Source organism: Gallinula chloropus (assembly GCF_964237585.1).
Source record: "Gallinula chloropus genome assembly, chromosome: 25".
Taxonomy (NCBI): domain Eukaryota; kingdom Metazoa; phylum Chordata; class Aves; order Gruiformes; family Rallidae; genus Gallinula; species Gallinula chloropus.
The window spans coordinates 2922882-2940025 of NC_140110.1; the positions used below are offsets into that span (position 1 = coordinate 2922882).

The window sequence follows — 17144 nt, forward strand, 5'->3', positions numbered from 1 at the left end:
AACTGCACAACATGATGACCAACCCAATGACTTGGCTGCACTTGTACTGCCCTGGAGGCACCAGGAGTGCCTCTCCCCAGCAAGCCCCTTTTATGGGGGAGTGATGTCAAGTGGTGTGGAAAACAGCCTGGGCTAACTCTGCTCACCTGTGCTGCCTGCCTGGGGAGGCTAATTCTGCCCTGAAAAGATCCAGGACAGATTGGATGGGATTGGGATGTGATTGGGATGTGATTGGGATTGGGATGATGTAGCCTAGGCACCCATTGAACAGGTGACATGTCAGTTTGCCAGGGTTGTTTGCCTCTGCCCCTATAAAGTCACAGGCTGTAGGAGGTGATAACTGCCCTATGACCTGCTCAAATCCTTCCACAAACTCTGCCAGCCAGGGACTGGCTGCTGAGGGAGGGGTAAATGTTGGAGAGACTGTAATAATGATGATTAAACTGTTGCCCAGGGGAGCAGCCAGGAAGATGCCCAGGAAGAGGCAGAACTGCAGGAGCTGCAGCTCTCATGGGTTCTGTAAAGGGCAGGAGTAGGAACTGGCTGATGAAGCTGCTGTTGGACATGTGGTGCCTCTAGATATGGATGGTCTTAACTGTGACCATCTGGTGTTTTTTCATTTGGCCAAAGGAATTCCCCACCAGGCTCAAAAATGCTCCTCATCCCAGGCAGCATTGCTCTATTGGACCTCGAACCCACTCATGTGTCTTGGACCACCTCTGGCCCTTCAGGCGACAAAAGGGGTTGGTGTCTGAGCAACTCTCTCCTGGCCTCCACCCTCAGTAATTCCCATGGGCACTGGGACCAGCAGCTCTCAGGCAGCCATGCTCCTTAACCTTTGCAGGGGGTCAGAGACCCCTGCCTGTCCCTGCCTGGGTGTCCTGTCTCATGCAGAGACAAGGAAAGGTGATTGTCCTGCCCAGCTCTGGTTTGATCAGGAGAAAGGACTCTGCTGGACACAAGGATTTCTCCCCAGCCAAGGGAGGGAAAGTCAGTGAGAACTTCAGTTTCTTTCCAAGCAGGTTCCCTGGAGCTCCAGGGAGGAGCCCAGAGGGGATGGAGGGTATGATGTCTTCACCTGCTCCTCTGCTGTGAGCTGGGCTGGGCTTCTGGGATGGACAGTGGTAGCTCAGAAATATTGCAGCACTGCAGAGAGTCAGCTCTGGCCAGGAGCAGCTCCTCTGCCAAGCACACAGGGCTGGGGACACTGCCTGGAGGCACTGAGCGGAGACCTGTGAGGCTGAGAGAGCTGATGGATGCTGAGAGCTCACTGGAGGAGAAATCTCCACAGCACTCTGCCTGGTATGTCTGTGGGTGCAGGGCAATGCAGGTTCTGTTCCTGGAGGGATCTGCTAAAGCTGGGACATGGGGCAGTGTGTGTGGTCTTTGAGGAGGACAGGTTCTGTATAGGACCAGAAAGTGCTGCCTGGAAGGGATGCCCTTGTGCCCCATCAGAGGGAGAGGGCAGGACAGCTGTCTTCTCCTGGGCATGGCTGCAGAGGTGTGAAGCAGTGTGTGCACCCAGGGGTGCCCAGGGCTGTCCTTGAGAGCAGGGTCCCTGCGCCCTGGGGTCTGTGTGCTGGGGCAGGGACTCTGCTGCTGCCAGGGTCAGCACTCAGCCTGCCTAGTGGGCTTTCCACAGGCATAGAGACAGCAGCTCTGGTTTGAAGGAGTGACCCAGGGAAGGGCAGCACAGGTTCCTTCTTCTGTAAGAAAATGCTGCCTGGGTCAGCTTTACTTCCAGCTCCAGCTGATTCCTGACACATTCCACATTCCAAAGGGACTTTGAAAAAAAAAAAAAAATCAAGAAAGCATTTTCCTGCAAGGCAGTGTCTGCTTTGACTGTTCCTCTCCTGTGGGCTGTGCTGTGGTAGATGAGAACTTATTTCTTCCCAAAGAATATGCAGTGAAAACTTGATTCTTATTAAGACTTTGCAGCTTTGCCTGAGCCCTGCACACACAGAGGTTCCCTGGAGCAGTGCCCTGATGCCAGCAGGGGTCTGCAGAGCAGAGCTGAGCACAGGGCAGGTTGGATGAGGTCTGTGAGCACAGAGCAGGAGGTGACATGAGCAAAGAGAAGCATATGCAGGGACAGCTCCAGGCAGCAGATACATTGGGAAGGAGGAAGAGTGAGCTGCTCCCAGCAATGCCCTGGCAGTGGGGATTTGGTACCTCCCTGACATCACCCACTGTGCTGAATCCTTTCCCACAGCAACCCCCTGGTCTCTGCCACCCAGCACAGACTCTGAGACAAGATTTCCACGTTTTCAGTCTGAGAAACCTGCGAGTACCTGTCTGTCTGTCCCTGTCCTTGCAGCCCTGGCTGGACTGTTTCTCACTGTTTCCCTTCCTGTCCTTGCTGCCTTTGTCCCACCATTACCAAAGCTCCGCTCTGCCCTCAGGTGAAACTGGAGTGACAGTGCTGAAAAGCTCATTGCTATCCACAGGGGATTTAGTCTGAGATCACACCATCCTTCTATTTCCTGACTGCTGCCAGGCAGGACTGAGTTCTCCAGAGCCCACAGCTGACCCTCCTCCCAGCAGTGACACGCTCAAGCCAGCAGCAAATATACCTCCCAAAAGGGACGTTCCCAAAGTCCTCCTGAATCCAGAGAGCCAATCTCATGATATTCTCTATGAAGTGGAAGAGGCTTTTCTCAGAGAAGAGTTCCCTAACGTCTCACTGTGCTTTTCCTCTTTGCCCAGGTCCCCACACCTGACACCAGCTGATGTCCAACAGCAGCAGCTCCATCAGCCAGTTCCTCCTCCTGCCCTTTGCAGACACACGGGAGCTGCAGCTCCTGCACTTCTGCCTCTTCCTGGGCATCTACCTGGCTGCTCTCCTGGGCAATGGCCTCATCATCATCACCATAGCCTGTGACCACCACCTCCACACCCCCATGTACTTCTTCCTCCTCAACCTCTCTCTTACTGACCTTGGCTCCATCTCCACCACTGTTCCCAAAGCCATGGCCAATTCCTTGTGGGACACCAGGGCCATTTCCTACACAGGATGTGTGGCTCAACTCTTTTTCTTTGTATTTTTGATTGTCACAGAGTTCTGTCTTCTCACTGTCATGGCCTATGACCGCTACGTTGCCATCTGCCACCCCCTGCACTACGGGACCCTCCTGGGCAGCAGAGCTTGTGTCCACATGGCAGCAGCTGCCTGGGGTGGTGGGTTTCTCTATTCTCTGCTACACACAGCAAATACATTTTCCCTGCCCCTCTGCCATGGCAATGCTGTTGACCAGTTCTTCTGTGAAATCCCCCAGATCCTCAAGCTCTCCTGCTCAGATGCCTACCTCAGGGAAACTGGAGTCATAGTGGTCAGTCTCTGTTTAGCTTTTGGGTGTTTTGTGTTCATTGTGGTGTCCTATGTGCAGATCTTCAGGGCTGTGCTGAGGATCCCCTCGCAGCAGGGACGGCACAAAGCCTTTTCCACCTGCCTCCCTCACCTGGCCGTGGTCTCTCTGTTTCTCAGCACTGGCATCTTTGCCAACCTTAAGCCCTCCTCCATCTCCTCCCTATTTATGGACCTTGTTGTGGCATTTCTTTACTCGGTGTTTCCATCAGCAGTGAACTCACTTATCTACAGCATGAGGAACCAGGAGCTCAAGGATGCCATGTGGAAACTGATGACTGGATTTTTAAGCAGCAATATCATATCAAAAATTGTGTAACTGATGTTATGACCATTTGCTATTTAGTAGGGTTTTTAGTGTTTTGTTTGGGGTATTTTTCCTTCTAGTTTTTCCAAGCTCTAATAACATGCTCCACGTTCATCCCATTCCTAATTCAGTATCTACAGGTCTTGTGTTACCCAGAGACTGCGTAATGATGAGCTGTGCTCTCTTTGTTTCAGGTCTACCTTCCTTACTTTTGCTTTTTTCTTACATTTATTAAAAAATTACAATCAGGTTTTCATCAGCTGAATCTCTCCAGTACTTGTCTGAAATGGCAGTGCTTTCCCACCATGACAGACAGGAATTTCCAGGAAGTTTATACATGGCAACAGAAGAAATACTCACCTTCCCCTCTACCTGTGTTACTGTTAGTCTGTCTCTTTCATCTCCCCATCATCCAGGTGTTTCCACCTATCCTGATGATACAGCCATGCCTTAGGACATCTTTTCAGCAGAATAGATTGACACCTGTAATTCACTTTGATCACAGGTTTCCCCCTCAGCATGCTCTTTGGTCCTTGTAGCTGCTGATCAACTCTCCAGTTTCTGCTTTGTGCTACAGAGTGTTGGAAAACATCCCATCTTTCAGCAGTCTAATGAACTGTTCTGTCAGCAGGTCAGTATATTGATAAGTGACCTTTCTATGGATCTGATTGAAACTGTTCTGGGAGAGAATCTCCTCTGAAAGCTGACCCCCTGCACACGCTGCTTGGCCGTAGCAGCAGCTGAGGAGAGAGATTTCATGGGTATTAAACTGTGTCAAGTTGAACTGCTGTTTGTTGTCAGAGAAATCTGTCTGTGCCTGTGAGCACAGATGATGCCAGGAAAAGTGTTGGGAGTCCCAGGAGGCCAGTGAGGGAACTGCTGGGCTTGGGGAAGAGCAAGATTCTTTATGCAGGTTTGGATCTGAAAATACTGCTTTTCCTGCCTGTCCAGATCCCCTCGGGAGACCTCTGCCCCAGCCCCCATTGCAGCATGCTGCTGAGCTTTCTTCCATGATCTGAGATATGACAGAAACATTTTTTCCTATGAAAAAACCCTCCATTGTGAAACTCCTTTGAAGTTTTCATCACTCAAATAAAACCTCCCCAATTAGTTGTACAAGGCTAATTTTTTGTTAAAGAAAATGACTTGAAGAGCCATGGTTGTAATGGCTTTCTGGATGTTAATGAGCCCCATGGTGTGTTTTATTCTGAGTCCACAGACCTCAAGGTAGCAAGAGAAGAATGATGAAACCTCTCCAGATGTTTAGTCAGGAGTGATGCCCAAAGTACCTTGAAGCTTTTACAGGCCCCACTGGCAGCCATTCCTGACAACGCCTCCCCATGGGCTCGTTGTAGCAGACAACTGGAGGCCATGAGGACAAACCCAGGCAAAGCACAGGGAGCTCTGATGCTGAGGACACCCTGGCTGGGTCTGATGAAGCAAAAATGCCAAGTGCTGACCCCCAGCCCCTGGGCAGGGAGATCCTGACCCTCACCTGTGTCTCAGAGCTCATCCATTTGATGTGGGGAGTGCGATGCCAAGGGAAGGACAGGGGTATGACACATGGTGTCCTCTCGTGTGGTGGGTTCAAGGATGTAACGATGCTCCGTGGCCATGAGGACAATGTGTCTCCTCTGAGGCCTCTGTGGCAGGGTCATCAGCCATAGAGAAGGGGGCAGAGACCTCATTTCTATCAGGCCCTTTTTAGCCTGGCCAGCGCCCTTGGCAATCTGCAGCACGGCCCATCCCACACTGCCCTTTAGGCTATACCTGTTTCCTTGCATGCTGCAGGCAAGCATTGTCCTTCCCATCCTCATTCTCACCCTATGATGTCCCTGCCTGTGCTGCTGTTTCTCCTTCACCAGCTGTTTCCCTAATCACAAAGCCACCAGCTCATCCACAGTTTCTCTGAGTGACATTTTACACCACAGCACTGCCCTCAGAATGACATTTCTTTATCCTCACGTCCACTCTGACCTTCAAAGCTGCAGTTTCAGTGGATTTGACACCCTATGTTCTTTCCACATACCACAGACAGGGCTTCCCTTAGCCTCCCCTTCCCCAACCTAAAGAAGCAATGGTTACTCAGCCCCTGCACACAAGACCCCTAATTGTAACTAGGCAGACTTTTACTGCCCACACGAGTGTTCCTCCCCATTTCTCCAGACTGGGGAGCCCCACACTGGGACTGACTGCTCCAGAAGTGGCCCCACCAGTGCTGCATTCAGGTGGCCTGTAAGGGCCCTTGTCTGCGCAGCCAGACTCCTCTCAGTGCAGCCCAATGTGCTCATGGCCAGATTCCTGTTCAGCACCTCTGACTGCTATGGCATCCCCTGGAATGACCAAATTCTTCTCCCTGTGGCGGTTTCTCCACCCATCATGTCTGAGCCTGCACTGATGTGCAGGGGTTGTGCTGGAACCTTTTCTCCTGGTTTCACCCCAGCTGAGAGTGAGCAATGGGCTGCTGCTCTCTGTCTTGGGTATTTAGTTGGCAGGGGGGGAGGAGTTTATGGGCAAGTGGAAGGGAGAAAAATGGAAAGCAAAACACCCCAAACCATGTGTGTTGGGATAAGGACAGTTTATTGGGACAGCAGTGTGTCCTGTGGGAATCTCTCCAGGAGGAACTTGCACCCATTATTCCCCAGCTATTTCATATGACTCCTTCAAACACAGGAGTCTCCCCCTTCTTTGTAGACGGCCTTTTAGTACTGGGACCCATTGATGAGGTCTCCCCTCAGCCTTTTTGTTCTGAAGGCTGAACAAACCCAGTTCCTTCAGCCTTTCCTCAGATGGCAGGCTGCCCAGGCCCCTTGTCATCTTTGTGGCCCTTCTCTGGACCTTCTCTGAACTGGCCATAACTGCATCCAGTATTCCAGTCATGGCCTGACAAGTGCTGGGTAGAGTGGGATAGAGGGTTGTGTAGGTAATACAGTGCTGGAGTATAAAACATTTTTGGGGGGGTTAAGAAGGTGCTGGGGAGAGAGGGGAGCTCTTTTGGTTGCTAGGGTGGGCATAGGGGGTTTAGTGGGGTGCTGGGGGCAGATATGTTGGGATTTGGAGGTTAAAAGGCAGGGGTTTGGGGGAGTAGTAGCGGGCTGGTTGTATAGAGGTTTCTGGGGGATTAAGGTTTGCTTGGGAGGGTTTATGTGGTGGTGAGGGAATCTATTGGTGCTGGGATGGTATATGGGAGGAGTTTTGGGGGGTGGAATTCTGGGCATTACGCGGTGGGGGGGGTGGGCTGGGGGGAAGCCAGGAGTACTTGGGGGGGTCAGAGTGGGCTGGCTGACCGGTTTAATGGTATGGGAAGGAACCCATAGGTGGCTAGGGGGGGTTGAGGGGAGCATATGGTGGGGCTGGGGAAAGATATGTGGGTATTTCAAAAGATAAAATGTGGGGTTGGAGAGCACAGGGGTGTTGGAGGTCTGCCAGATGTGCTAGGTGGAGTTAAGAGGAGGCTGGAGGGGTTTTAAAGTGCATATCAGGGCTCCCATGGATGCTGGAGGAGGTGTGGGGATGTTGTTGGGGCTGTCCTTGGAGGGATATGGGGGGGGAATGAGGGACTTTGATGGGGGTAATATGGTGCTGGGGAGGTATAAAATGTAGGATGGGAGGGTTAAGGGGGGGTTTGAGGAGGGGGAGGCACCCATGGGTGCTGGAATGGAGTGTAAGGGGGGGTGTTCTTAGGTGGGTGCTGGGGTGTGCTGGGGGAATTTGGGGAATTTGGTGGTGAAAAGGGCCTGTCGGGAGGCAATGGGGGTGCTGAGGGGCCACAAGGGGTGCTGGCAGGGGGCGTGGGGATGTTTTAGGAGGGTGCTAGGGGTGGATATGGGGGAATCTGAGGGGGGGAAAGGGGAAGTTTAGGGCAGTAACATGGTGCTGTACTTTCCAGCTACACCAGCGCCCACCTTCCAACCTGTTAAACGCCCAGCAGGACGTCCCAAGCAAAAGGTGTGAAGGATGACAGATGTTCCTGGCCTGAAACCTCCCCAGGTAGCCCACTGGCACCCCAGTGACTTTGGGCCTCGGGGCTTTCCTAGCCAAGGGTCAGTCCTAAAAGCACCTGACGTCATTTTCAGATTCTACCAGTGTCCACCTTTGAGCATGAAAAACGTAGAGTAATGGCCCACAGCCAGAAGGTGTGAGGGATCTAAGATGTTCCTGGCCAGAAACCTCCACAGCTATCTCACTAAGAGGACCATTGAGCTTGGAGCTCTGGGTATTCTCAGCCACAAGAACGGTCCTAACAATGCCTGAAGTAATTTTCAGGCTCTACCCTCACCTACACCTCTTGCTGTAATTTTGTTAAAGGCACCACGAGTTTGAAGAGCCATCTGCAAGCACATGTGAACCGATAGGAAAATGCAGCTTCACTTCAAACACACCCTGAGAAACTCTGGGATTCGATGAACTGGAACATCAAGATTTCTCCTCCTGATCATATTTTGGCTGGGGTGGAAGTAATTCCCCTATATTTTGTGGTTAGATTAGCCCAACCTGCCCTCACCACAAACACCCTCTTAGAGAGAGAGAGAGAGAGGGGCTCTGTGGTGCTCGGCTCTTGGCTCGGGTGAAACCATAACACAACATTCCACCACAACACCTGCACATCAAGGCAGCTCAGGCATGGCAAATGGAGAAGAATTTGGGCATTCCAGGGGATACTGTAGCAGTCAGAGGTGCTGAACAGCAATCTGGCCATGAGCACATTGGGCTGCACTGGGAGGAGTGTGGCTACACAGACAATAATACTTATGGTCTATCTGCACTACTTAGGCCACCCCTGGAGCAGTCAGTCCCAGGGAGGGGTTCCCTGGTCTGCTGGAATGGAGAGGAACTCTCATGTGGTCAGAGAAATACTTTCAAGATGGGGTTAGAAGTTCTGTGATAGTAGATAGGTTCTGCGGAGAGGCTGAGAGACCCAGACTTCCTTAGCTTGGGGAAGGTGAGTCTGAGGGAAGCCCTCTTTGTACTGCATGGAAAGAACATAGGAAAGGAAGTCAGAGTGGATGTGAGGATAAAGAAATGTCACTGAGGATAGATAGTGCTGTGGTGTGAAAAGACACTCTGAGGAAGTGTGGATGAGCTGGTGGCTTTGTGTTTGTGGGAACAGCTGGTGGGGAGGGAGAGACAGCAGTACAGGTAGGGACATCATGGAGTGAGATCAAGATGGGGAAGGGTGTTGGGTGCCTGCAGTATATGGGGAAACAGGCACAGTCATGGAGCAGTGTGGGATGGGCTGTGGTGCAGATGGCCAAGGGTGTGGACCAGGCTGAAAGGGCCTGATAGAGGTGAGGTATATGCCTCCTTGGCTATGGCTGATGGCCTTGCCACAGAGGCCTCAAAGGGGACACACTGTCCTCACAGCCACAGAGCATCGTTGCCCTCTTGCACCCATCCCAGGGGAAGCCTCCATGTGTCATACCCCTGTCGTTCCCTTGGCCTCACACTACCCACATCCCATGGAAGACCCCTGAGAGAGAGATTAGGGTCAGGATCTCCTTGTCCAGGGGCTGGAGTTCAGCACTTGACATTTCTGCTTCATCAGACCAAGCCACGGTGTCCTCAGCATCAGAGCTGCCTGCGCTTTGCCTGTGCTTGTCCACATGGCCTCTAGTTGTCTGCTCTAACGAGCCCATGGGGAGGCTTTGTCAGTAATGGCTCCCAGTGGGGCCTGTTAGGGCTTCAAGGTACTTTGGGCATTACTCCTGACTTGGACTTCTTGAGAGGTTTCTTCACTCTCCTCTTGGTATCTGACGTCTGTGGACTCAGAAGAAAACACACCATGGGGCTTATTAATCATAGAGTAAACCCTTACAAGCATGGCTCTTCCAGTCATTTCCTTTTAAAAAAAATAAGACTTGTATAACTAATTGGAGAGGTTTTATTTGAGTGTTGAAAATTTCAAAGGAGTTTCACAATGAAAGATTTTTTCATAGGAAAAAATGATTCTGTCATATCTCAGATCATGGAAGAAAGTTCAGCAGCATGCTGCAATGGGGGCTGGTCCACAGGTCCAGATCTATATAGGCAGGAAAAGCAGTCTCTCGAGATCCAACCCTGGATGGAGACCCTTGCTCTTCCCCAAGCCCAGCAGTTCCCTCGCTGGCCTCCTGAGACTGCCAACAATTTTCCTGGCATCATCTGTGCTCACAGGCACAGACAGATTTCTCTGACAACAAACAGCAGTTAAACATGATGCAGTTTCATACACATGAAATCTCTCTCCTCAGCTGCCTGCTACAGCCAAGGAGCGTGTGAAGGGGGTCAGCTTTCAGGGGAGATTCTCTCCCAGAACAGTTTTTTGTCAGATACATAGAAAGGTCACTTATCAACACACTGACCTTCTGACAGAACAGTTCATTAGACTTTTGAAGGATGGGATGTTTTCCAACTCTCTGAAGCTCAAAGCAGACACCAGAGCACTGAACGGCATCTGAAGGAGAAAAGATCAAGAGGAGGTGGAAACCTGTGAGCAAACTGAAATGCATACGTCCAGCCCATCTGTGGAAAAGATGTCCTTAGTCATGGCTGTATCATCAGGAGAGGTGGAAAACTCCTGAATGATGAGGGAGATGACAGAGACAGACTGGCGGTAATTCACATTGAGAGGAAGGTGAGTATTTCTTCTGCTGACACGAGTACCAGTCCTGGAAATACGTGTTCTGCAATGGTAGGAAAGCATTGTCATTCCAGACAAGTAGTTCAGTGATTCAGCTGAGGAAAATGTGCTTATAAATTATTTATAATTGTAAGAAAAAAAAAAAAAAAAAAAAAAAAGAAGAGCAAATTGAAATTGTGTCCTTTTGCAGGCAGACAGGATGCAAAGAGAGCACAGATCCTCATTACACAACATCTGGTTCACACAAGACCAGGAGATACTGCATTAGGAACAGGATGAACACAGACCATGTTTTTATAGCTATAGAAAAACTAGAAAGGAAAAAACCACACAGTCATCAGTTTCCACATGGCATCCTTGAGCTCCTGGTTCCTAATGCTGTAGATGAGGAACTGTTCACTGCTGGTGGAAACACTGAGTAAAGAAACGCCACGACCAGGTCCAGAAATAGGGAGGAGATAGAGGAGGGCTTAAGGTTGGCAAAGACAGCAGTAATAAGAAATAGGGAAATTACAGCCAGGTGAGGGAGGCAGGTGGAAAAGGCTTTGTGCTGTCCCTGCTGCGAGGGGATCCTCAGCACAGCCCTGAAGATCTGCACATAGGACACCACAATGAACACAAAACACACAAAAGATAAACAGACACTGAACACAAGAACTCTGGTTTCCCTGAGGTAGGCATCTGAGCAGGAGAGCTTGAGGATCTGGGGGATTTCACAGAAGAACTGCCCAACAGCATTGCCATGGCAGAGGGGGAGGGAAAATGTATTGGCTGTGTGCAGCACAGCAAAGAGAAACCCACCACCCCAGGCAGCTGCTGCCATGTGGACACAAGCTCTGCTGCCCAGGAGGGTCCCGTAGTGCAGGGGGAGGCAGATGGCAACGTAGCGGTCATAGGCCATGACAGTGAGGAGAAAGAACTCTGTGACGATCAAAAATAAAAAGAAAAAGAGTTGAGCCACACATCCTGAGACTGGCTGGAGAGCTGTCAGGCAGAGAAGGACCTGGGGGTGTTGGGTGACTGCAGGCTGAATATGAGCCAGCAGTGTGCTCGGGTGGCCAAGAAGGCCAATGGCATCTTGGCTTGTATCAAAAAGAATGTGGCCAGTAGGTCTGGGGAGGTAATTGTGCCCCTGGACTGGGCATTGGTGAGGCCACACCTTGAGTACTATGTGCAGTTCTGGGGTCCCCACAATAAGAAGGACATTGAGGTCCTGGAGCATGTCCAGAGAAGGGCAACCAGGCTGGGAAAGGGGCTGGAGGGCAAATCCTCTGAGGAGCGGCTGAGGGAGCTGGGGGTGTTCAGCCTGGAGAAGAGGAGGCTGAGGGGGAGACCTTATCACCGCCTACAACTACCTGAAGGGAGGTTGTAGAGAGGTGGGCGATGGTCTCTTCAGCCAGGTGACAGAAGATAGAACAAGGGGCAATGGTATGAAGCTGTGCCAGGGCAGGTTTAGATTGCATATTAGAAAAAATTGTTTTACTGAAATAGTTGTCAGGGCTGGAACAGGCTGCCCAGGAGGGGGCTGAGTCACCTTCCCTGGGTGAGTTTAAAAAAAGGGTTGATGAGGTACTTAGGGATATGGTTCAGCATAGGATGGGAATGGTTGGACTTGATGATCTTTTCCAATCTTGTATGATTCTGTGATTCTATTGACAATGTATTGGCTGTGTGGAATAGAACATTGATAACAGCAACCCTGTGACAATATTTTTAAGAAGGAAAATAAAAATTAGCAGCTGCTTTTTGCTGCCAGAGAAAGGAGTGAGAAAATGGAAGGATCTTTCCAGACAACAAGGTCAGTCAAGTAGGGGGAGATGATCTTCCAAGCCTCATAGCAGAGATTCCGCAGCAGCCCTTGGTGAAGACCATGGTGAATGAGGCTGTTCCCCCAGAGTCCATGCTGGATAATGTGGAACAGTGGTTCTACCTCAAAGGAACCTATGCTGGAGCAGGTTTGCTGGCAGGGCTGTGGAGGACCCACGCTGGGGCAGTCTGTTGCTGAAGGAGGGCACGCCATTAAAGTCACCCACACTAGAGCCATTGGTGATGATCTGAAGGCATGTGGGAAGGACTCACGTTGGAGGGGTTTTTGGAGGACTGTCTCCTGTGGGTGGGACCCAATGCTGGAGCAAGGGGAGACTGTGAGGTGTCCTCCCCTGAGGAGGAAGGAGCATCAGAGACAATGTCTGACGAACTGACCCCAACCCCCATTGCCCGTCCCCTGTGTCACTCAGTTAGAGGAAGGAGAGTATTGGTTGGGTTTTATTGTTGTGGCGAGTCTGTTCTGCCCATGAGAGTGACCGCTGCAGGATCTCTCCCTCTCCTTATCTTGAACTTTTCTTACATCTTCTCTTCCCTACGCAGCTGAGAAAGGGCAGTGATAGAGTAGCTTTGGTGAGCACCACACATTGAAAATGATGTGGAAGAGGAAAGAATACATGGGCGTGTGGAGTGAGTGGTCGTAGGCTGCAGTAATTGTCATTAAAGTCTTGCCCAGGAGGGTCGTCAGGAAGAACCAGAACGGCAACTAAAAACTTGATTTGTATCATAAACACCCAGGTGAGCATGGGGAGCAGAAGCCTCTCCCATGGGCGCCCAAAGACTCATTCCTGGTCTTCAGTTTTGGGTAGAGGTGAATGGGGGTGACACGCAGTTTCCACCAGATGAGATCCACTCTCATGGAGAAGGGGATGTTGGCAACTTGCCTCCACCCCCAGTAATTCCAAAGGGAGCTGGGACCAGCATCTCCCAGGCAGAAGGTGCCTATTTTGTGCACACCAGAACTGGGGCAAGAGGATTCCCAGAACTGGTGGGATTCTGGCAGTCATAGAACAGAACTCCATCCTCTTCCAGCCCCAGCACTGCAAAGCAAGGATGAGGGGCCAGAAGCGACTCGCCTGACTCCCTTCCTTTCAATGGGGAAAAGACTCCCCTTCCTTTCCCTGCCTGAGGTCCCGTCTCATTGGAGAGACAAGGAAAAATGATTGTCCTTCCCAGTTCTGGTTTGAGGAGAAAAAATGGCTGGACAGTTGAGGGAGGGAACTTCAGTGAGGACTTCAGTGTCTTTCTTGTGGTTCTCTGAAGCTGTACGGACACATCAAAGGAGCCCAGAGGGGATGGAGTATGTGACAGCTCCACCAGCTCCTCTGCTGGGAGGTGAGCTGGGCTCCTGGGATAGAGAGAAATCATGAATCATTACAGCGCTGCAGAGAGACAGCTCTGCCCAGAAGCAGCTCCTCTGCCAAGCACACAGGGCTGGGGACACTGCCTGTAGGCACCGAGGGGACACCTGTGAGGCTGAGAGAGCTGACAGATGCTGAGAGCTCAGTGGAGAAGAAATCTCCACAGCCTCTGCCTGGTATGTCTGTGGGTGCAGGGCAATGCAGGTTCTGTTCCTGGAGGGATCTCCTAAAGCTGGGACATGGGGCAGTGTGTGGGGTCTGTCAGGAGGACAGGTTCTCTTTAGGACCAGAAAGTGCTGCCTGGAAGGGATGCCCTTCTGCCCCATCAGAGGGACAGGGCAGGACAGCTGTCTTCTCCTGGGCATGGCTGCAGAGGTGTGAAGCAGTGTGTGCACCCAGAGGTGCCCAGGTTTGTCCTTGTGAGCAGGGTCCCTTCCCCAGCACACAGCTGCCAGGGCAGGGACTCTACTGCTGCCAGGGTCAGCACTCAGCCTGCCTGGTGGGCTTCCATCAGCATCGCTGCAGAAAAAAGCTGTGGGTGGAAAGTGTGACCCATAGAAGGACATTGTACGGTCCTTTTGCTGTCAGTGTGCTTTCTATCGCCAGCTGATCCCTGGTACTTTCCTGGGGACTTTTCAAGAACATCAAGGATGCTTTTTGCAGTCCAGGTAAAGAGACTTTGCTTTGACTTTTCTGCTCTTGTGGACTCGGTGGGAAGTGGGAACTGAACTTTTATTGATAACTTTGAAGGCAGCAGTGCAAACTCATTTGTCATTAGGCCTTGTCAGACTGTGTCCTGAACCCTGCTACACACACAGAAGATCCACAGGGCAGTGCCCTGATGCCAGGAGGGCTCTGCAGAGGTGAGCTGAGCACAACGCAGGTGGGATGAGGTCTGTGAGGACAGAGCAGGAGGTGACATGGGCAAAGAGAAGCAGCTGCAGGCACAGATCCAGGCAGCAGAGACATTGTCAGGGAAGATGCTCACAGAAATATCCTGGCAGTGGGGATGTGGGATCTCCCTGACATTCCCCGCAGTGCAGACCATGATGCACTGAAGGGAACAATAGAGTGTGATCACAGAGCATCCAGCACAGGGCAGCTGAGACCAGGGCTGATGGACAGAGCAGCTCTCCCCACTCTGCACTCAGGAGGAGGTTTCACTGGCACTGCAGCAGCAATGTCAGGGAGTGCAGACAGAACAAACACTCCTTAGGTACAGGCAGGAGAAAAACAAAACTCCAAGGTTCTGCTCTGCCATCGGGTGAAACATGAGTGACAGTGCTGAAAAGCTCATTCGTATCCACAGGGGATTTAGTCTGAGATCACACCATCCTTCTATTTACTGACTGCTGCCAGGCAGGACTGAGTTCTCCAGAGCCCACAGCTGACCCTCCTCCCAGCAGTGGCACGCTGGAGCCAGGACAAAACAAGCCCTTCCAAAACTGACCTGGAAAACTTTTCCTGAATACAGTTTTTCCTCAGAGAAGAGTTCCCTAAATTCTCACTGCCTTTTCCTATTTGAACAGGTCTCCATGCCAACAAAAACGTATGTCCAACAGCAGCCTCATCAGCCAGTTCCTCCTCCTGCCCTTTGCAGACACACGGGAGCTGCAGCTCCTGCACTTCTGGATCTTCCTGGGCATCTACCTGGCTGCTCTCCTGGGCAATGGCCTCATCATCATCACCATAGCCTGTGACCACCACCTCCACACCCCCATGTACTTCTTCCTCCTCAACCTCTCTGTTTCTGATCTTGGCTGCATCTCCACCACTGTTCCCAAATCCATGGCCAATTCCTTGTGGGACACCAGGGCCATTTCCTACACAGGATGTGTGGCTCAACTCTTTTTCTTTGTATTTTTGATTGTCACAGAGTACTGTCTTCTCACTGTCATGGCCTATGACCGCTACGTTGCCATCTGCCACCCCCTGCACTACAGGACCCTCCTGGGCAGCAGAGCTTGTGTCCACATGGCAGCAGCTGCCTGGGCCAGTGGGTTTCTCAGTGCTGTGCTGCACACAGCCAATACATTTTCCCTTCCCCTCTGCCATGGCAATGCCCTTGACCAGTTCTTCTGTGAAATCCCCCAGATACTCAAGCTCTCCTGCTCACATGCCTACCTCAGGGAAACTGGACACACTGTAATCGCTGTCTGCTTATTTTTTGGGTGTTTTGTGTTCATTGTGGTGTCCTATGTGCAGATCTTCAGGGCTGTGCTGAGGATCCCCTCGCAGCAGGGACGACACAAAGCCTTTTCCACCTGCCTCCCTCACCTGGCCGTGGTCTCCCTCGTTGTCAGCACTGCCGTGTTTGCCTACCTGAAGCCCCCCTCCATCTCCTCCTTATTTCTGGACCTGGTAGTGTCATTTCTTTACTCGGTGGTTCCACCAGCAGTGAATCCGCTCATCTACAGTATGAGGAACCAGGAGCTCAAGGATGCCATGTGGAAACTGATGACTGGATATTTCTAAAACATAATAAACTGCTCATATCACAGATCATGTAACTCACATCACGACCACTCCTTATTTAGAAAGGTTTTCTAGCTGGGAGAGGGAAAGGATTTGGTTTCTTTTTTTGCCTTCAAGTTTGTCTAAGCTATAATAACATGATCCATGTTCATCCCATTCCTAATGAAGTATCCCTTGGTCTTGTGGGACCCAGACACTGTGCTCTCTTTGCATCATGTCTGCCTGCAAAGGCCATTTTTCCCCTTCTTTTTATTTTTTCCTTATATTTAGAAAAAAATTACAAGCACATTTATTTCAGCTGATTCAGTCGACTACTTATTTGCAATGGCAATGCTTTCCCACCATGCCAGAAGGGGAATTTCCAGGATTGTTTTCCATGGCAGCAGAAGAAACACTCACCATCCCCTGTACCTGCATTACCTCTAGTCTGTGTCTTTCACCTCCCTCATCATTCAGGTGTTTCCACCTCTCCTGATGATATGGCCATGGCTAAGGACATCCTTTTCTGCAGCCTAGCTGGATGTTTGCACTTCACTCTGATCACTGGTTTTCACCTCCACTTGCTCTTTGGTCATTCAGCTCCGCTCAGCTCTCTGGTTTCTGCTTTGAGCTTCAGAGAGTTGGAAAGATCCCATCTTTCAGAAATCTAATGAACTGTTCTGTCAGAAGTTCGGTCTGTTGATAAGTGACCTTCCTGTGTATCTGATCAAAACTGTTCTGTGAGAGAATCTCCTCTGAAAGCTGACACCCTTCACATGCTGCTTGGCCATAGCAGCAGCTGAGGAGAGAGATTTCATGGTTATTAAACTGCATCATGTTTAACTGCTGTTTGTTGTCAGAGAAATCTGTCCATGCCTGTGAGCACAAATGATGTGGTGCAAAACCCAGGAGGCCAGTGAGGGAGCTGCTGGGCTTGGGGAAGAGCAAGGTTCTCCATGCAGGGTTGGATCTCAAAAGACTGCTTCTCCTGCCCGTCCAGATCTCCTTAGGAGACCCATATCCATCCCAGAATGCTGTTGTCACTTCTTCTATCAACTGAGCCATGGCAGAAAATACCTGTGACTGAAAATAAGTACTCCATGGGAAATTCCTTTGAAATTTTCATCACTAAGGACCTAACTAAAATCCTAACTAAAATCCAAGTAGTTGTAGAAGTCTTGAGATTTTTAATGACTTGTAGAGACATGCTTGTAA

At 50.8% G+C, this 17144-nt stretch overlaps 1 protein-coding gene across 1 annotated transcript; it reads left to right on the forward strand.

The window, feature by feature from the left end:
• Positions 1-2729: 2729 nt before the first annotated feature.
• LOC311200794 (olfactory receptor 14A16-like) lies at positions 2730-15950 on the forward strand (the record flags this gene model as incomplete). Its single annotated transcript, XM_084275100.1, has 2 exons — positions 2730-2983; positions 15278-15950. The coding sequence occupies 2 exons, from the start codon at positions 2730-2732 to the stop codon at positions 15948-15950; spliced, it is 927 nt and encodes a 308-aa protein (XP_084131226.1).
• Positions 15951-17144: the final 1194 nt, after the last annotated feature.